The 20,874-nt window shown below is 40.2% G+C and overlaps 7 protein-coding genes across 7 annotated transcripts in view; 6 read left to right on the forward strand and 1 right to left on the reverse strand.

Moving 5' to 3' along the window:
* Positions 1 to 20,874, forward strand: part of LOC128523741 (zinc finger protein 239-like) — a 366,823-nt gene that overhangs the window by 25,067 nt on the left and 320,882 nt on the right. The window lies entirely within an intron of this gene.
* LOC128523711 (zinc finger protein 135-like) lies at positions 2,345 to 5,642 on the reverse strand. The gene is made up of 2 exons (XM_053495802.1): positions 5,408 to 5,642; positions 2,345 to 5,181 (listed from the first exon to the last, which is right to left on the reverse strand). The coding sequence occupies exon 2, from the start codon at positions 5,144 to 5,146 to the stop codon at positions 3,836 to 3,838; it is 1,311 nt and encodes a 436-aa protein (XP_053351777.1). The 5' UTR covers positions 5,147 to 5,181; positions 5,408 to 5,642; the 3' UTR covers positions 2,345 to 3,835.
* LOC128523945 (histone H1-like) lies at positions 11,051 to 11,698 on the forward strand. The gene has a single exon (XM_053496177.1). It carries the CDS (start codon positions 11,051 to 11,053, stop codon positions 11,678 to 11,680), a length of 630 nt encoding a protein of 209 aa, XP_053352152.1. The 3' UTR covers positions 11,681 to 11,698.
* On the forward strand, positions 12,357 to 12,758 carry LOC128524056 (histone H2A-like). Its single transcript, XM_053496353.1, has one exon. It carries the CDS (start codon positions 12,372 to 12,374, stop codon positions 12,756 to 12,758), a length of 387 nt encoding a protein of 128 aa, XP_053352328.1. The 5' UTR covers positions 12,357 to 12,371.
* On the forward strand, positions 13,650 to 14,139 carry LOC128524036 (histone H3). Its single transcript, XM_053496318.1, has one exon. The coding sequence runs from the start codon at positions 13,656 to 13,658 to the stop codon at positions 14,064 to 14,066; it is 411 nt and encodes a 136-aa protein (XP_053352293.1). The 5' UTR covers positions 13,650 to 13,655; the 3' UTR covers positions 14,067 to 14,139.
* LOC128523868 (uncharacterized) overlaps positions 18,759 to 20,874 on the forward strand; it is a 46,450-nt gene continuing 44,334 nt past the window's right edge. Inside the window, 1 exon segment of the mRNA XM_053496021.1 lies at positions 18,759 to 19,051. Within this exon segment, the coding sequence (XP_053351996.1) occupies positions 18,759 to 19,051 (293 nt within the window).
* Positions 19,618 to 20,037, forward strand: LOC128524018 (histone H2B-like). The gene has a single exon (XM_053496288.1). It carries the CDS (start codon positions 19,619 to 19,621, stop codon positions 19,991 to 19,993), a length of 375 nt encoding a protein of 124 aa, XP_053352263.1. The 5' UTR covers position 19,618; the 3' UTR covers positions 19,994 to 20,037.

Below are 20,874 nucleotides of genomic sequence, written 5' to 3' on the forward strand. Positions count from 1 at the left end.
AAGAGTGGAGAGATATGTTGATCTAGCTACACTAAGAGCTTTTCTATAGTTCAGGATGCTCTCCTTCCATGCTGTTTGAAATACTAACAATTTAGTTTGACGCCATTTACGTTCTAATTTACGAGCGGTCTGTTTTAAAGTGTGCGTGTGATTGTTATACCAGGGAGCGAGTTTCTTATCTCTAATAATTTTTCTTTTAACTGGTGCTACATTATCTAAGGTATAATGTAATCCAATTAGATGTCCACAAATACTTTGACAACATACCTTTATCAGCCATAACATTAACACCAAAAAACATTGACACATTTTCATTCATTATTAAATATACTGCAGTAAACAAAGGTAACTTAGGCAAATTAAGGATGTCATGAAACATAATGCAATCACTATTTTTATTTATTTATTTATAAATTTATTCATTTTAAGTAGCATAAAAAAAATCATGGGTTGTGTTTAAAGTGATTAAAAAAACAATGCACTGCATTTATGATAAATAAATTCTCCATATCTATCTCATATCATATTCATTCCAGGGATTAAAAAACAGTAAGAATGTCAATTTTAGAATGGGTAGAACGTCAGTGGTCTATGAACAACCTCTCACCAACAGGCCATTCTCTGAATATGCCATTTTCACAGGGGTGGGGTTTAGAAAAACCCATCTCGGTTTGTTAATCCACATGTTCAGTTTTATTAATTCGCACATTAGTTTTAGTAATCAGTGTGCATGGTTTGTTATTGTTTTTACTACATGATCCATGTAAATCCGTAAAAAAAACTGTTAAAACAGAGGGAACTGAATATTTTTCTGATTTAAGTAAAAACACCCACCACAGTGCAAGAGTTCTATTTAACACATTAAACACTGTTATTAACCCCCAAAACATTATCTGCCATGATATCACTGCAAATAAGTGTGAGAATCTCCAAACATTCTTAATAAACAAAATCAATTACATTAGAGCCCTTATTACACCTCCTGCTTATGACCCAGCTGTTCCTCCAGTGTGGTTAACTGTTCTAATTCAGTTTAACCCTAGGGTTAGGGTTAGGAAACAATTCCTGTTTTTCTCTCTCATTTGCATGATATAATCACTCATTTGAAACCAACTTATTGACTCATTAAAGAGAACTTTAATACAATGGCTCCTAACATTTAACATTAATTCATCATGGTCTTAAACCTGGAATTGTTCTTGATAATTTTAAACATGCTGTTGTTCAGCCTCCCCTGCAAAAACCAAGATTGACCCCCAAATTTCAATCTCCCCTTACTTGTGGCGTACCACAGTTTTCCATCCAAAAACGACATGCTATCGACATCGACATTGTTCACATTATGTCAATAAGTACAATGACATTAACATATTTGCATTAAGTTTAATCATGTAGCACTTTAATATTCATAGCAAAACCAAAGATGATGATGATAATAAATTCATAGCACAACTACTATTGCAAATAATAATAATAATTTGATTATTATTATTATTATAAATGGAGAAAGCGGTGTCAAAGAAGAATAATTATTGATACAAAAAAGGAGAGAAGTTGTTGAATAATAAATCCATATCAGTATTTACAGTTTGAGCTGGACACGTTCTAAGCTCTGTTGCTTGCTGTCAATAGGCGTCTAAGAGAGATTAACACATTAGCAGCTTCAGTAGACACGCTATACCTGAAATTGAAAAACTACTGCTTCCTACATGTAATTTACATCATATGCTTAGAATGTCACAGCTGGCCGAGATCCCGTTCCCCGAGACGTGCAACATGGCCACATCTGTAGTATAATCAGGCCCAATAAGGAGCCAGCATGAGGTACACGCCTGAGGGGGGCATGAGACTACCACCTTCTAAGCCATTACAGAGACCCTGACATCACTCCTTCCAGTGCATTCTTTTGGTCATGAACTATGCCTCTCCACACTGCCTACTATGATAGGGATCCTTCCACCTTCTGTCCTTATCTTTCTCAATGTTCCCTCATGCTTGAACTGAAGACCTCATCATTCCCCGCAGAATGGTCCAATGTTGCCCACGTCATTACCTTCCCTACAGGGAAGGCAAAGGAGTAGGGAAGAGCATTATGGGATGATCACATTACCTGCTGCTTCATGTGTAAAAAAATAATAAATAAATAAAAATCAGTGACGAAATAAGGACATTTTGACCGTTAATTCATGGGCTATCAGACAGACACCTTAAGGCCTTCTTCACACGGGCATTAAAATCAAGCGTTTTTCTTGCGTTCGTAGCGTCCAGTGAGCGCGGATCAAGTGCAGAGTGTTTTCTACACATAGGAGTCAATAAGAGTGTTCACACGGGCTTTGGTGACGTTTATACGGCATCAAAAAAAAAAACGTTGCATGCAGCTTTTTCTTAGCGTTCAAATCCCAATGAACGCAAGAAAACTTTTAGTGCGTTTTCTTCACGTTCATTTTATGCTTCGGAGGACCGGATATATCCCATGATCCTACATGCTTTACATAGGGAAATGCGGAAAAAGGCAAAATAAAATAAAATAAATTGTTGAAAAACATACGTGAAAATTTTCGCATTTCTTCATAAACCACAAAAACCCGCCGCTAGTGAGCCCAGTAGCGGCGGGCTTTTATATCCAGTTCCCGACACTGCCTCCACAGGTTAACACACAAACTACAATTTGGGCTGCAGGCTGATGTTAGACAGAGACAAACGAACGTCGGTGTAGAAGTCAATCGATCGCCACTACAAAACGCAACATAAACGTCTAGGACGTTTAGAGCACGTTCGTTTATACAAAAATTTAACGCCCGTGTGAACAAGGCCTGATACTCAAGCTACACCAGGGATCCCACTCCATCTCTGATTATGCCATCGACATTCAGACTCCCTCTTGTGGCACATTACTTAACAGTCTGTCTGACTCAATCAAGGATGAGCCTGCAGCCCGAGAGCTTCCATCTGACCTGCAGGCGTTCAATAAATTAGTGACTCTCATCAACATCCGGAAATGGTTTCAACAAGTGTTTGTCATCAGCTTTATAAACCATAGACAATCAGTCTTATGTCACGCATGCCTTAGTGGACTCCAAAGGAAGACCAAAACTTCTTCGTATTTTCCTCCATGTCTTCCCAATTCAAGACCTCACATCTTTAAATCAACTATTCATTGTTCAGGTGCTTGACAGCAGCAAAATTGTCCCGATCACTCATTACCCTGCTCCCATTACTTTTAAATTTTCTTGGATCCCGTTTAGATTATGATAGTCTTGCACAGCTCTATTACAGGCACATGAAACAGTTGTGATTAGAGCAGTGCGAATAGGATAACTTCACGCAGAGTCCCGCATCTAGAAGATTGGTCTGTGTGCCTAAAGCTTTCACACAACTGGCGCTAATTTTAAAACAACAAACAGGCACTCAAAACTACAACTATTAAACAAACATACTGAATCCTCACCATAGTCTAGGATTAAGTGAGCTTTATGCAACAGGTTAATTACTGCATCGTCCACCTCTATATGGTTTTGGTGCAGAAACTGCAATGTCCAGTAACCAGGGAACTGTGGTAAGCTGGGAAAGAGGGGTGGGTGGCAATGAGCTTAACATGGCATTACAGTGTGTATTGTGATGTTTATTGAAGCTACAGAGCAAGAAAAGACTAAGCAAGCTGCCACAGATCCAATTGTTCCAGGTGTTTTAAACCATGAACTGGAGGAGGACAGAGCATACTACATTAACATTATTAAAGAACATATTTAATTAATTCATGCTATCCAAACCTCAGACCAACATTGTATTAGTCAGTCAATCAGTCCGTCAATGTCCTCACCATGTTTCACATAGTTCATCCCAGCACTATTTTTTCCTCTCCTTCAGTATGCGTACGTAGATGCTTATTAAAAGAGCTGATTCGAGAAAAACTATTTCCACACACGGAGCAGTAATACGGCTTCTCTCCAGTGTGAATGCGCTGGTGTTGTTGGAAATTCCTCAAATTACTAAAACTCTTCCCACACTCTGAGCAGTAATATGGCTTCTCCCCAGTGTGAATACGCTGATGTTTCAGAAGAGTGCCGCTTTGAGTAAAACTCTTCCCACACTGTGAACAGTGAAACGGTTTGTCTCCAGTGTGAATGCGCTGATGTTGTTGGTAATTGCTCAAATTACTAAAACTCTTCCCACACTCTGAGCAGTAATACGGCTTCTCCCCAGTGTGAATACGCTGATGTTCTCGAAGAGAGGCCCTTTGATTAAAACTCTTCCCACACTGTAAACAATAAAATGGTTTGTCTCCTGTGTGAATGCGCTGATGTTGCTTAAGAGAATCCTTTTGATTAAAACTCTTTCCACACTGTGAGCACTGATACGGCTTCTCTCCTGTATGGATGTACTTGTGTTTTTTCAAATCTCTCATGTTAGCTAAAATCTTTCCACACTGTGAGCACTGATGCGGCTTCTTTCCTGTATGAGTGCGCTGATGTTGTTGGAGACGACATTTATTAATGAAACTCTTTGCACACTGTGAGCACTGATGCGGCTTCTCTCCTGTATGGGCGTACTCGTGTGATTTCAAATCTCTCATGTTAACAAAACTCCTTTCACACTGTGAGCACTGATGCGGCTTCTCTCCTTTATGGGCGTACTCATGTGATTTCAAATCTCTCATGTTAACAAAACTCCTTTCACACTGTGAGCACTGATGCGGCTTGTCTTGTCTGTGGATGAGCTGGTGGGCTGTGAGGTACCTCTCTTGACTAAAACTCTTTCCACACTGTAAGCACTTATGCGGCTTCTCTAGTGTATGAGTGCGCTGGTGTTGTTGAAGACGATGTTTAAAAATGAAACTCTTTCCACACTGTGAGCACTGATGTGGTTTTTCTTGGCTGTGGATGAGCTGGTGTGCTGTGAGATACTTCGATTGAGTGAAACCCTTTCCACACTGTGAGCACTGATACGGCTTCTCTCCTGTATGAGTGCGCTGATGTTGTTGGAGAAGACATTTAAAATTGAAACTCTTTTCACACTGTGAGCACTGATGTGGTTTGTCTTGTCTGTGGATGCGCTGGTGTGCTGTGAGACCCTTCTCTTGACTAAAACTCTTTCCACACACTAAGCAGTGGTGAAGGTCTGTCTGAGATTCTTCTTGACTGGTCATAGTACAAATTATTTGTCTTTTGTTCTTCTTTATCTCTGGTTTAGGCAAGAAAATTGAATTCACCATCATGAAAAATACAAAACATTGCACAATAGCAATATATAATGGCATTAAATTACATTTTTTTTCACAATTATAATTTAATGTATTATTATTATTATTATTATTATTATTATTATTATTTTCTGGTACTACAGACACTATTACCTAAACAGAGCTCTATGTAGGATCCAGTCAGTAAGTGTTTAGACTTTAACTTACCTCAGGATCAGTGAGTTAATCCTCTCCAAATGCTGTTTTTAATTGAACTGATTTAAGATTCTCTGTAAAACTGCAGGTAGAAACAGCTAAATGTAGAGATTGTTTTAGCTTAGCTGGATAACTAGGCCGTCCAAGTGGCACAACGTCTTCAGCTCTTCTTCTCCTTTGTCTTTTAGTTGGGTGTTTCACTGCCCCCTACTGGACTGGATGGTGAACAGAACCATTAAGAATCTATTCACAGTCTGTTTTATTCTGTTCAGTAAACCTAAAATGTAGTTTAAAATGACAGAGATTATTGATTCCTTAGTAATAGTTTCTCTTTTTCTCTAAATCATAACTTCATCTGCTCTGATCTAGCACCTAGACAAAGACTACACACCATTAGATATAAAGATTCAAGATTCAAAGAACTTTATTAATCCCAGAGGGAAATCACTTTGTCTTGGTGATACAGTTGCATTGATTTAATTTACCGGGAAGAAAAGGAAAAAAATAGATTAGACAATAAAAATTAAAAGAAAAATACAATAAATAGAAGTAAAAATAGAATTAAATATAGCACACAAGGCTACATATTGCACTGAAAATAAGCAATATTATTAAGAAAGAATATTACAGAAATGTACTGGTAATCAGATATTGCACTTGGAATTTATCTCGAGTTGTGGTAACAATAGTGTCATAAATTTAATTGAACAGTATCAACTGACAGTCTGTATCCCGTAGTATAACCGTTACAGAGACGAGGTGTATCATTTAATCGCCATTGGAAGAAAAGGTCTCCTATGGTGTTCTGTAGAACACCTGGTCATAATCAGTCTCTGGCTGAAATTGCTCCTTTGGTTGGAGAGAATACTGTATAGGGGTAAGAAGGATTGTTTAAGATTGTGACAGAATCCTCCTCCTTGCCACGGCCAAATGCCAAATGTATGGGGCGGTGTAGCTACAGACCTCTCAGGGTCACAATTTTAAACCCACCTGGTGGTTTTAATGTTATGGTGTACTTATTTGATACTTGAACAAAACACAGCAGACACTTGTGTTACCTTTACCGTGCAATAAATGTTTTTGTTACATGATTGTCATGGAATGTTTTTTTGCCTCTCCATTTTATTTTATTTTTACACAAAGGTAAAGATTATATTGAATTTAAATAGCGAACAAAATATTGTTGAAGTTGTTCATTTCAAGGAACACACCGAAAACATTAGATTTTTTTTCCTCTGTTTTATATCCCTGTACATTTTAATTAACTAGGTTTGATAGTGTTAATTTGTGAAAACGTGTTATTTTACATTATTTCTGATAAATTTTGTTATACGCATTTATCAAAAGTTGATAAATCAAATTTAATTTATAACATCAACAGGTGTCTGTGGTACTGTCAGAATTACCTGAAAACATTTTCATAGATGGACAAGTTGTTTTTAATCGGCATTGTGGAATGACTCACAATCTTTTTGCTGAATCCATTGATGGCTAAAACATGGGTCGCTCCAAACATCACAAGTTTTTAATTCTGGGCGGGGTAAAGCTTATGGCCCATATATTCAGCATGGTAAGGTAGGGGGTTAAGGTTCCGAGTTCCCTTAAAAGTAACGAGATTCATAAAAAAAAATGAAATCACAGTGGAATACCATCAAGTCAGCTTTTAACATTAAAGTTAAGCAATGTGTGCAGGACATAGAGATTGGATGCTAATTAACTTCATTCTGCTTAATCCTGATAAGACAGAAGTTCTAGTTTCACATAATGGGGACTCATCTTGTATATTAGAAATGTCTGGTTTATAGTGACTCAAACAAGTTGCATTTTCATTAGCCACAATATTCAAGTACTACTGATAATCTGGACTGTACTGAATGATCACTTATCAGTTTCAGGAAGCACATACTTTTGATATTGCAGTAATTGCATTTTCCTAATTACAATTCTGTTCTTTTACTCAAGTAGGCATTATTGGCATGTTTTCGTCATCGAAGGTTATAAGCACTTAAATGTACCACTGGCTATTACAGGCCTTACGTATAAATTCAACACATTTGATCAAACATATATAAAGGAAGATGAGCAAGATAACTTACTTGGCGTCTTGCTTCATGATACGGCTGTTGCACCTCCTTTAAAACTGATCCAGTTCATCCTTCTGCAGCATGTATGCCTTTCGTCGACAGATATCCCTTTATTAAATTAATACTAAAAGTACCTTTCAGTACAAAAAAGACACTGTGCTAATATCATTAATTACTTTACAATGTATAAAAACTGATCCAATCCCAGGGTTCAAAGAACAAGTGTCTTACCTTCTTAGGGCTTTAGGACATCATATTCTCAAAGAAAGTAGTACATGCTGGAGCTAATGATATACGCCTTCGTCAGTCAGAGTTTAGCAAGAATAACTTTACAGAGGTGTTTAAATTGGCGAAGGCGATGTCCAACGAAGTAATATGCTCTGGTCTCATCCCAATGAGGCATGGCGACAGCTTACAGCAGGTTATGGTCGCTGAACCGCTGGATGTCCAGGTGGTGCTCCGAAAATAATGTAAGCTTTATAGACAATTGGAAGACCTTTGAGTGCAAAACTGGCCTGCTGCTCTCATTTCCTGTAGTATAGCTCATAGTCTCAGAAGAGGCCTAGTTAATCGGTGACAATCCAGAGCCCAGGCCAGGGAGCAGACAGACAGGCTAAACCAACCGTCTGCTAGCTGCATAGAATCGTCACTCAGGGTTCATCATATTGAGACTGTGTCTGTTCCCCGAGCTAAGCAAAAATGTAGAAAGACTCAGAAAGTCTGTTTTAGTAATTTAATTAACATAGATACAGTACCACAAACTCGGATCACACTGAATACACAGCCGGCACCTCTGATCTGAAGCTAGGACTGTTAAATATTAGATCTCTCGCATCTAAAGCAGTTATTATTAACGAAACTATCACAGACCAGGAGTTTGATATATTATGTTTAACTGAAACCTGGATTAAACAGGACGAGTATGTAGCTCTAAATGAAGCTAGTCCTCCTGGATACAGCTACATACACCAGCCTTGGTTAACTGGTAGAGTAGGAGGCGTCGCAGTTATTCACAATGATAATCTGGCTATTGTACAAAAACACAGATTTTAATTTTATGCATTTGAAGTTCTCTATAGTAACATAAAGTCAGCTCAGACGATTTCGCTAATCATCATTTACAGACCTCCAGGGCCGTACTCTGAGTTTCTCTGTGAATTTGCAGATTTCCTCTCAAACCTTGTTGTTTCCGTAGACAAAGCGTTAATTACTGGAGATTTTAATATTCATTTTGGGAATCCAGAAGACCCTGTGCGTAGAGCATTTATGTCCATACTGGACTCAGTAGGAGTAAATCAGTGTGTAGTAGGACCCACTCATAAAGCAGGTCACACTTTGGACTTAATATTATTGTACAGATTAAGTATAAGAAACATAATTACAATTCCACAGTCTGAAGTTATCTCAGATCACTGTCTTGTCTTGATTAAAATGTGTCTTAGTAATAATGGACACACATTATTGTGTATGTAGCATACGTTGCACTACTGCTTTAAACATACGTTTACATCAAATACCACACAGAGCTTTATCAATAATTTCCCAGAGTTACCAATTTTGATTGGTGGCCATCTGACTCCGCAGAACTCAATCAGGCGACTGAATATTTAGAGTCAACACTTCGTTATAGCTTAGATATTGTAGCTCCAGGTAAAGGAAAATTATTAGAGATAATAAAATCGCTCCTTGGTATAATGACCACACACTTACTCTAAAACAAACCGCTCGGAAATTAGAACGCAAATGCCGTCAAACTAAATTGAAGTATCACTAAACATATATTGGGTCATATTAGTAAAACAAAGAAACAAAGGAAAGAACATCAAGACAAACAACATATGAATATACAAAAACAAAATTTTAAAAGGAATGGCAACAAAACTGAACAGGTAAGCTGAAATAAAATCAATAGCAGCAGTAGCTTACGCTAGTAAACTAGTTACTTATTTTAACTAATTATGGTCAATCTAATCTAATAAACAAAACGAAAACAAAATCTGGGCGTAGGATGCTCACTAACTACACTAACTAACCAAACATAAATAAAAATACTAGCTCCCGCTGCTAACTAGTGATTCTAACAGATTTTAACAAATTCTCACTCTGCTTATGTAGACTTTTGGGCATACTAACCTCGACTCGACGCCGTGAATTGGAGGTACTTTAAGTCCAACAACTCGTACTGGGCGAAGAAGTAGTAACCAACACGTAGAGCTGGCAAATAAAAACAACACGCAAAGAGAAACCGAGCGTAGGTACAAACTATCACCAGCTAACCGCCACAACATTTGAAAACCGGAAGTATAATGAGTCGCTGTAACAATGTGAATGAAAAAAGAAGAATATTGTGTGGATTTATTTTTTATTTAAAAAGGTATATTTTGATTTATGGTAGATTCATTCATACACAACTGAAGTGAAATATTTTCTGTTTGCCTTTGATGTTTATGAAAATTTACAAATCTAATATTTCATTTCAAATAGTGTGTCTGTCTCTGTCTCTCTCTGTCTAGTTCAGTATACTCGACAATAATCATGGGGAAGACTGCTCACTTTTCAGTTGTCCAGGAGATGACTTTATGTTCTTATTGTTCTCAGGAAGTCCTTTAATAAGAATTTTATATTTCTTTTTTATTAAAAATTTAAACATTTTGTACATGTCCCTAAAACTAATGTCCATCCTGTCATTTGGGGAAACTGTGAGAAATTGGTTGATATAATCTGTGACATCACCACCATCATCCTCACTAAAAAGAATAACACTGTAAGTACATTACGTATTCACATGTATTTTATCATTTTCATCATATTTTGATTGTAATTTGATGTCAAGCTTCATATGTCAACAAGAAATTCAAAATATGTGATAAACAGGACACAGTCACGTGCAACAGTGGATCACTTTACTAACTGAAGGTCCACCATGTGATCATAGGATGGAATAGTGAGGGACATTTCTTAGATGAGTGCTAACAAATAAACAAAACCTCCCCCCACACCTGACACACACACTCACACACTCTGGCTCTCTCAACCTGTCCCCCTAAGCTGTGCTTTACACAGGCCAAAACAAGCTCCGTTTCATATCCCACACACAGCGCTCGGCCAGTGCTCACACATCGAGCTCACTGACAGGACTCGCCTTCAGTTCGGACCAGAGTTCTTACAGCGGTGCGACCTGTTTTTGTCCGGTTTTTACACACGACACGCACGAAATGCGCAGTGCGCCGGCTCGAGCTGCAGGCGCGCGGCGCACGTTAATGGCTACTGCGCGAGAGTGCGGCTGTCTAACTGACCGTGTCGGGCCTCGGAAGAAAGATGAAAGGCCTTTCTCACTAAACGTGTGCTTGAACGCTTGAGGTCTGCTGTCAGGACTCGGATATTCACAGAGAAATGTCCGGAGAAAACACACTCGCTATCGTGTGACGGAAGCGCAGTCATTCAGCGGCTGCCTGGTTGAGTCTACACCGCTCTCATATGTGCTTTAAGATCAGAGGGGAGGGAGGTTCCAGTGTTACTGCGCGCTCAGCGTTACACTCGTTTATTCTACTTAGATCCCTGAGAGAGAGAGATGGCAGAAGTGGCTCCCGCGCCCGCCGCCGCGCCGGCCAAAGCGCCCAAGAAGAAAGCAGCTTCGCGGCCAAAGAAAGCCGGGCCTAGCGTCGGCGAGCTGATCGTCAAAGCGGTTTCCGAGTCCAAGGAGAGGAACGGCGTGTCTCTCGCTGCCGTGAAGAAAGCTCTGGCTGCCGGTGGATACGATGTGGAGAAGAACAAGTCCCGCGTCAAGCTCGCCGTCAACAATCTGGTGAAAAAAGCGGTTTTGGTTCAGACCAAAGGCACCGGCGCGTCTGGCTCTTTCAAGCTGAACAAGAAGCAGACCGAAGCCAAGAAAACCGCACCCAAAGCGAAGAAGCCGGCCGCCAAAAAGCCCGCAGCGGCGAAGAAGCCCAAGAAGGTAGCGGCCAAGAAACCCGCCGCCGCCGCCAAGAAGTCTCCTAAGAAGGCAAAGAAACCTGCCGCTGCCGCCAAGAAAGTCACCAAGAGCCCCAAGAAGGCGAAAAAGCCGGCGACCCCTAAAAAGGCAGCGAAGAGCCCCAAGAAGGCGAAGGCGGTTAAGCCCAAGACTGCCAAGCCCAAAGCATCCAAGGCTGCCAAGCCTAAAGCGCCCAAAGCAAAAAAGGCAGCTTCTAAAAAGAAGTAAACATGTTAAGTTTATTTCTTTCATATTTCCCCCTGAACGGCTCTTTTAAGAGCCACCCACGTTGTCATTTAATGAGCAATAATCCACTTTTTTTTGTCAAACTACATGAATAGAATAAATATGTAATTAATACTATAAGATTCTATGGAATCCTGTAATTTTAAGATATTTCTGAAGTATACACTTTAGTCTAGTCATGTAAGAGTATATTGAAATGCATGCAGGTAAACCGGAAGTATAAAAGGCTTTTAATAATGTGTGTGAAAAAGCAAAGGACTGTAAACAAAACATTAGGAGATTCGGTTGTGTGGGACACACTCTCCTTGTAGATGTGGACTCTGAAATATAACAATTGTTGATTTTCGTTTGCAAGTTTACACTTTTTTTTTGGAAACCTTTGTTTTCTGAATGAAATGGTCGTTGTGGATATGTTTGTTTATTGTGAATGTCATTGTAATCACCAATGTCTTTTCTCAATGAAAAAAAATACTTTAAAAAGCATCGAAACTATTTCTGCTATCTTGTGATGAGACAGGGGGCGGGGCTGGAGAGAATTCGACGGCGTGTTAGTGATTGGCTGGTTTGTCACAAAGATTGTAGCCAATGAGGATGCAGCAGTTTAGGCTATATTAGAGAGCGCTAGAGATTGATTGTTTATACTTCCTGTTTGAACACGTTGACGTAGTGAATCATGTCGGGAAGAGGTAAAACCGGCGGAAAGGCTCGTGCTAAGGCCAAGACTCGCTCATCCAGAGCCGGTCTGCAGTTCCCCGTGGGCCGAGTCCACAGGCTTCTCCGTAAAGGGAACTATGCTGAGCGCGTTGGTGCCGGCGCTCCGGTCTACTTGGCCGCTGTGCTGGAGTATCTGACTGCTGAGATTCTGGAGTTGGCTGGTAACGCCGCCCGCGACAACAAGAAGACCCGTATCATTCCCCGGCACCTGCAGCTCGCCGTGCGTAACGATGAGGAGCTGAACAAACTGCTCGGCGGAGTGACCATCGCTCAGGGTGGTGTGCTGCCCAATATCCAGGCTGTGCTTCTACCCAAGAAGACTGAGAAGCCGGCCAAGACAAAGTAGATTCACCCACTGCTGTGTTTCAGTATCCAAAGGCTCTTTTAAGAGCCACCCAATTTTTCTTTAAAAGTGCGTTATTTTCCTCCTGATCAGTTCACAAACATGTAGAACGTAAACGAGTATGAATTATAAACATTTTGTAATAAGAGGTTACCTGACAAAAGGATTAGTTCTTTGGGGATCTTTTATAATAAGGTTCACTATATAATGTGTGTAACTACTAGCATCAGTAATTCTACAGTATCAGTTCAGTCAATTGAGTCGTTTTAGATAAATCTGAATGTTTTTTTCTTTCAAGTCTACTTTTGTTGAGCGGAAATATTGAGACCGGAATAGTATTTTCAGAGTGGAACCAATGTTCTCCAGTCAGGGGAGAGTCAGGGTTTAATTGTGTGCGACACTATATATTTGTCCAGTTGTGTTCGGCAGACAGTAATATTTTCAGCTACAGTGTTGTGCAGAAATGTTTTTCTGGAGACTTTTATGGAATGAATACATGTAAAGATCCGACCAATGAGGTATGTGATGTTTTACTTTATGTTTAAAGTTACCGAATTTTTTAACGTTGCACTATAAATGTGATTATTTTGAGATATATGTGTACAAAACAATGTATAACATTGTAAATACCATTAGTACATTTTGTTTTAAAACGCAAGCAGCGCGCTCGGTTTTGCATAAAGATAATGGAGTTTCAAACCGAGTCGGTGGGAGAAGAGGAGCCAATAAAAGAGGAGCCTCGTTACGTTACGGAGTGACGTAACGCGTTGGAACAAATGACAGGCGGCGCTTTCAAGCCGCCCAATCAGCGCAGCCGATCGTTAGGCTGTAAATAGGCCGCGCTCTCTCGTGTCACTCATTCTGTTTTCTCTCTAAAGAAGCACAGACATCTCTTAAGTCATGGCAAGAACCAAGCAGACCGCGCGTAAATCCACCGGCGGTAAGGCGCCTAGGAAGCAGCTCGCCACTAAAGCTGCCCGCAAGAGCGCGCCGGCTACCGGCGGAGTGAAGAAGCCTCACCGTTACAGGCCCGGCACTGTGGCTCTGAGGGAGATTCGCCGTTATCAGAAGTCTACCGAGCTGCTCATCCGTAAGCTGCCGTTCCAGCGTCTGGTGAGAGAAATCGCTCAGGACTTTAAGACCGACCTGCGCTTTCAGAGCTCCGCTGTCATGGCCCTGCAGGAGGCGAGCGAGGCCTATCTGGTTGGTCTGTTCGAAGACACCAACCTGTGCGCTATTCACGCCAAGAGAGTGACCATCATGCCCAAGGACATTCAGCTGGCTCGCCGTATTCGCGGAGAGCGCGCTTAAACATTATACTCCCGTCTAATCTACACAAAGGCTCTTTTAAGAGCCACCTCATTGTTTCAGAAAAGTCGGCATGTTTTTATAATGTTGGGTTTTACGAATTATTGTACACAAACTGACTACAGTGAGATCTTACACAATAGATTATCTATCTAAAAAGTTTTATAGAGTGATTAAAGGTTCCAAGTCAAGTTTATAATAAGCGTTTAGTCACTTAAAGCTTGTGTATAGATTCATTTGGTCGTCTGATATTACACAATTTAAATAATGTCTATATGCATTTCATATCCTGACTTGTTTTGTTATAAATCTCCTCAGTGAAATATAAAAATGTAGTATCACATTACTACGTGATTTTGACACTGACTTGGGCTGGTATTTTAGTTTACAAATGCAGTAGATAAGGCATGAGATCTTATTCAATCTGTCATTATTAAATATTGATATAAATTTTCACCAACAGTGTCAAACTCATGAGCTTGTGTGCACAACAGTATCATCTTTGGACAAGTGCATCCAGTGTGTGGGACCTGTATCCTTCAAGTGTCTTGGCTATAAGTGCAAAGGTGAGTGTAGTATTTAGTACAGTGTTAGTGTGTGGCTCAGGGCTGTAGGTGGACTTGCACTCCTTAGATATACCTAGAAAATAGGTACACCTGAAAGGGAAGCTGTCTAAGGAAGAAATCTTCTTCTGTGAAGGTGATCATGTTTGTGCATCCATATTGATGCAGCTGTATGACCATTGTCAAATTTGTTGTGTTGACGTCTAAATGTGATGTTGAATGTAGTTTAACATCACCACGGACTACAGCCTCAGACACATTTAACTATTGAAACACTGAACCTTCAGGCAGGAGGGTTTATTGTGGGATTTTAATGTTGCACTACATTTATTTATATCAAGTTGCATTTAATAAACGGACAGCAATGACTCCTTTAAGAAGAAGATTTCTTTCCTTCCCTCCTTTAGCAGAATTTTCCAACCTGTCATCTGATGAGATTCAACAGATCATCTCGTCATCTAACCCCACCACCTGTTCATTAGACCCAATCCCTTCCACAATGCTCCAGGCCATCTCACAGGACCTCCTTCCCTTCACCACAGCCATCATCAACCAATCCATATCATCTGGTCATGTTCCTGCCACTTTTAAGAAGGCAAGGTTTATTCCCATCCTCAAGAAACCCTGCCTGGACCCAGCCTGCCCTTCTGTCAGTCACTGAGAAGCTCCATGCTGCTAGATCTGCTAAACTGTCATCTGTCCTCATCCTCCTGGACCTGTCAGCTGCATTTGACACGGTGAACCACAAGATTCTATTATTTATTCTTACAAGCCTTGGAATTTGTGGAACAGCGTGGCAATGGTTTGTTTCTTACCTAAAAGATAGGTCATATGAAATAACATGGAGGGGATCTACATCTGCCCCATGTAGACTCTCTACTGGTGTCCCGCAGGGCTCAGTACTTGGTCCTCTCCTGTTCTCCCTCTATACCCGGTCTCTTGGTAAGGTCATATCATCGCATGGATTCTCATACCACTGTTATGCAGACGACCCCCAACTTGTTCTCTCCTTTCCTCCCTCTGACACTCAGGTTTCCACCCGGATCTCAGCATGTCTGGCAGACATCTCATTTTGGATGGCTGCTCATCAGCTGAAGCTCAATCTCAGTAAAATCGAACTGTTGTTTATCCCTTGTGACTCATCTCCAGGTCAAGACCTTGTGATATCCATGGACAACAACCAAATCACTTCTTCAGCCACTGCCCGCAATCTTGGGGTAACCGTGGACAATCATTTGTCATTTTCCCCACACATCGCTAACCTTACTCGCTCTTGTCGATTTCTTCTTTACAATATCAGAAGAATTCGCCCATTTCTTTCTTCACAGGCTACTCAGGTGCTTGTTCAGTCCCTTTATATTTCAAGACTGGACTACTGCAACTCACTCCTGGCAGGCCTGCCTCTGTCCACGATTCGTCCTCTGCAACTGATCCAGAATGCAGCAGCACGTCTCGTTTTTAACCTCCCCAAGTTCTCCCACACCACCCACTCCTCCGCTCCCTGCACTGGCTTCCTGTAGCTGCCCGCATCAAATTCAAAACACTGATGCTTGCCTACAAAGCTAAAAATGGCCCAGCACCCACTTACCTCTCTGCACTAATTACACCACGCACTGCACCACGTTTCCTCCGATCCTCCAGCACTGCTCGCCTCATCCCACCATCTCTCAGGGATCGAGGGCGGCATTCATCCAGGCTCTTTTCTGTTCTGGCACCTAGGTGGTGGAATGAACTTCCTCTAGATGTCCGTACATCAGAGACTTTGACTATCTTTAAACGACGACTCAAGACTCATCTGTTTCTCCAGTACTTGGACAAAAAAAAAAAAAAACCTCTTCTTAGTTGTGTTGGACTAATGGCACTTAGTTATTAACCTAGTTAACCCAGTGTAAGTATGTATCCAATTATGTAAACATTAAAGCACTTTTTGTAAGTCGCTCTGGATAAGAGCGTCTGCCAAATGCCTAAATGTAAATGTAAGTAGTACTAGTTTAATTTCTATAGCGTTATCTTATGAAAAAAATATGACAGAATATTTGCAGAAATGTGGGGTAGATGAGCACAATTATTGTGCATTTGTGATAAAAGTGTAAAATTTGGTACATTTATAGCCTATTTTATATATATATATATATATGGTGTCTCTACTGCTGTGAAACTCAGCATAATCTTTGAGGCTGTCTTATAATTTGAAGAAAGAGATAAAACTTAGGCTGCCAAAAATTAAGAAAAACTGTGGCAATGTCTAAGAAATGCTTTAAAAAACTACATTCAAAGCGACCTGAAAAACTAAATACCTTTTTAAAGTAAATTCCACTCAATTAGTATGTGTCTTTATAAGTAAAATCTAAAAAACGTACGTTTATAGTACCTTACTAACATTTAGAGCCTTTTTTTTTTAAACATTTTTAATAATTAAATGAATATAAAAAAATTAACTTTTTTTTTCCGAAACCTGCCCTACGTTACAAGATCATAATTTACCAGCTCTCAGCAACCCTATTGTGTTTGAGCACTTCGGGGTGAAGGACCTTGTTCAACAGTGACGACTGACCCTGTGAATCACTGGCACAGAAACAACGGATTTATACCTGTCGCCCAATGCGCCGAGCGGCATGTAGAGGAAACTATCCATCAAGTAACCCTATTACAATAAATGAAATGATCTCAGCTGTCTCATAGTTTACAAATGTGAAAAGCCCCAGACCTGATGTGTTACCTTGTCTAAAGAGGTTATAATAAATTTATGTTTTGGATGGATATTGCCTGCCATCTTGTGGCCGAGTTTAGTAAGTGACTTTTTCCTTATCTCACTTGTCTCTAAATGCTCTAACATTTAGGTTAGTTATATCAGTAAAAGAAAATAATCTAAGGTAATTCTACTACTACTACTACTAATGATAATAATAATAATAATAATAATAATAATAATAATAATAAATAAATAAATATAATTTCCCATGCAGCATGGTGGGGTAATGGTTAGCACTGTGGTTTCACAACACATTACATACGCATGGTCAAAAATGCTTCACCTTTACACTGTTAGTTGATGTACCAATTATACACTGATATGTAACGATGTTTCAACAGATATGCCCTTATACTTTGTGAATTAGAAAGTACTACCGATACTTACATTGGCCTTGATTTATATTTTTATCATGTCCCATGGATGCTTATTTGCAGTCCTCCGGTCAATGGTCTTTTGTTGTCTTAATTCTATTAAAATCTGTTTAAAAACATTGTCAGCAGAGATTTGTCACTGTTGTGATGTCATTATACATCATTAATATTTTGTTATTAGCTATGCAAATTATTAGCAAAATAAAGGTATTAACGTTAAATAGTTTTAAACTTTTTTTGAGAAATGTTCTACAAAAATTCCCTACATTAATGATTTTTCGTCTATATTTCTAGTCAATCCAATTAAATTCATCTTGTGCCATATCTCAGCTGAGTGGTGACAGTCTATTAGTAAGTGTTCAATCATCAGAACAGTTTTCAACAGGACATGTTTTAGATGTAAAATTACAATTCCATTTGACAACACAGCGTGCAGCTAGATGACCAACACTGATGAGCCACAACACATCCCTCATGGTCTCAGTGATATCCTTTGTTTTTCAATTTTTTATGTGCTCTAGACTTTCATTTCATGAATTCATTTCATGAATGACTGAATTAAAACTTTCCTTGGACTGGGTTGAAAGTGTACACAAATGTTTGTGGTGATCAGCTGAACAGGAGCCTTAGCTGCAGTGCTGCTCTAGGTGCCTTAAAGTTATAGTGGACTTGGAAAAGGTTAGAAAAGGTACCTGAAGGCCACAGATATGCTCTAAATCCCTGCTTTTTTTTCTGTGGTCTATGTCAGTGTTTACCCTTACACTAATGATGAATGATTTATTTGGTATAAAATATAATCGCTCATTTTATATATTTTTTATGGGGAAAACATCACTTCTCCTTGTACCATCATTACTGGAGAAAACGTAAAAGTATTGTATTACTCGACGGATAGTATTAGTCCCGCCCCATCGCCTGGTCTCAAGTAGGTCCGCGGGAGACGAATAAACACGTGACAGCTGCACCGTGGATTTATTCAGAGGTTTAATTTCGTGAAAGCAGCACGATGTCAGGAAGAGGAAAGGGCGGGAAAGGACTCGGGAAGGGAGGCGCTAAGCGTCACCGTAAGGTTCTCCGCGATAACATCCAGGGAATCACCAAGCCCGCTATTCGCCGTTTGGCGCGCCGTGGCGGAGTGAAACGTATTTCCGGTCTGATCTACGAGGAAACTCGCGGTGTACTCAAGGTGTTTCTGGAGAACGTCATCCGCGACGCCGTCACCTACACCGAGCATGCTAAGAGAAAGACCGTCACCGCCATGGATGTGGTGTACGCGCTGAAACGCCAGGGACGCACCCTGTACGGGTTCGGCGGTTAAATATTCCACCGGCTAACGACACGAACACAACGGCTCTTTTAAGAGCCACCCACATCTCCAGCAAAAGAGTTTTTACTCCTGTATGTGTGTAAAAGAAGTATTTACAATATATATAAAACGTCTGTATGTAGCGGACGAGCGAATTGAATGTTCCAGTTAGATATTTACAGTAAATCGGTTAACATTGTAAGTTAAAATATGTGTTGGAGTCCTCGGGTTGTAGGAATAATTAAAAAACAGTTTTTAAAAGCCTTCGAATTAATTTAAAACACCAAAAAAAAACGAAAGTATTTAAAGTTTATGCTCGTTTAAGTTAAATTAACCCGCGACTCTAAAACGGCGGGAAGGGACACAAAGCGAAGCGGAGGGGGAGGAGTAACAGGAAGAGACTGAGGTGGTAGGAGGTCCCTCACGTGTAGCGTTTTTTAATATAGACCAATCAAATCCGTTTTTGGCTTGTGCTTAATTACAATGTGACCTGTACATAGAGGGCCCTCGAGGCGGAGCTGTTCATTCTTCTCTCAGTCTCGTAAAGAATCAGCAGCACCATGCCTGAACCAGCCAAGACCGCCCCCAAGAAGGGCTCGAAGAAAGCCGTGACCAAGACCACCGGCAAAGGAGGCAAGAAGCGCAGAAAGTCCAGGAAGGAGAGCTACGCCATCTACGTGTACAAAGTCCTGAAGCAGGTTCACCCCGACACCGGCATTTCGTCTAAGGCGATGGGGATCATGAATTCGTTCGTCAATGACATCTTCGAGCGCATTGCCGGTGAGTCCTCTCGTCTGGCTCACTACAACAAACGCTCCACCATCACTTCCAGGGAGATCCAGACCGCCGTGCGCCTGTTGCTGCCCGGTGAGTTGGCCAAGCACGCCGTGTCCGAGGGCACCAAGGCCGTGACTAAATACACCAGCTCCAAGTAAAGCGCGTCACCGCCGCCTTCATCAACACAACGGCTCTTTTAAGAGCCACCCATGTTCTCCGTAAAAGAGGGACATTTTTTCCGCTACTGAACGTGTGTGTGTGGTGGAAAAAGTTGTCAGTCATTTTAAAGGTTTTTTTTTTTATAATTTTTTTTATACACGGTTTCATAGCAGCACCTAGTAATTGTAGTTTATTTGATCATTCAAAGTTGGTTTCTATATATAACGCACGATTCTTAAGAATGTAACGTTGTGTATATTCAAGTTCTCATAAGGCGATGCATTATTTACTTTCCCAATTAATGTTACATCTGCACAATATGTCTTTTAAGTGAGTAAAATTAAGCTCTACTTGACTCAACGTTTCTCGAAGTGTTACTGGAAAAAAACATAATTGTGAGTAGAGTTGAGCCAGTAATATGCAGTGGAAAAAGGACTTAATTTTTCTGCACTACTGTACTATGGTTAGCAAGCCTAGTCGTGGAGATCCCCCTGCCCAATGCATTTTAGTGTTTTCCTTGCTCTATCATTTACATTTAGGCATTTGGCAGACGCTCTTATCCAGAGCGACTTACAAAAAGTGCTTTAAAGTTTACATCATTGGATACATACTTACACTGGCTTAACTAGGTTAATAACTAAGCAACTAAGTTTTTTTTTTTTGGAGGGGGGGGGGACATCTCTTTTCATAGAATGCTGTTAGTTACCTGATCACTTGAGTGTGCTGAGAGGAGGAAAAATATGAAAATGTGCAGGGCAGAAAATCCTCAGGGACCAAGGGTGGGAACCACTGCTTTAATCCATCTAAACAGATTTAAACTAAATCATTCATTTGTAAAATCATTCTCTGAATAACTTTATTCATTGCATTCAAGGAAAAT

The sequence above is a fragment of the Clarias gariepinus genome, chromosome 1 (genome assembly GCF_024256425.1).
Source record: "Clarias gariepinus isolate MV-2021 ecotype Netherlands chromosome 1, CGAR_prim_01v2, whole genome shotgun sequence".
Taxonomy (NCBI): domain Eukaryota; kingdom Metazoa; phylum Chordata; class Actinopteri; order Siluriformes; family Clariidae; genus Clarias; species Clarias gariepinus.

Coding starts and splice junctions, on each gene's coding strand:
- LOC128524018 (XM_053496288.1), top strand. CDS start 19,619: ATGCCTGAACCAGCCAAGACCGCCCCCAAGAAGGGCTCGAAGAAAGCC.
- LOC128524056 (XM_053496353.1), top strand. CDS start 12,372: ATGTCGGGAAGAGGTAAAACCGGCGGAAAGGCTCGTGCTAAGGCCAAG.
- LOC128523945 (XM_053496177.1), top strand. CDS start 11,051: ATGGCAGAAGTGGCTCCCGCGCCCGCCGCCGCGCCGGCCAAAGCGCCC.
- LOC128524036 (XM_053496318.1), top strand. CDS start 13,656: ATGGCAAGAACCAAGCAGACCGCGCGTAAATCCACCGGCGGTAAGGCG.
- LOC128523711 (XM_053495802.1), bottom strand. CDS start 5,146: ATGACCAGTCAAGAAGAATCTCAGACAGACCTTCACCACTGCTTAGTG.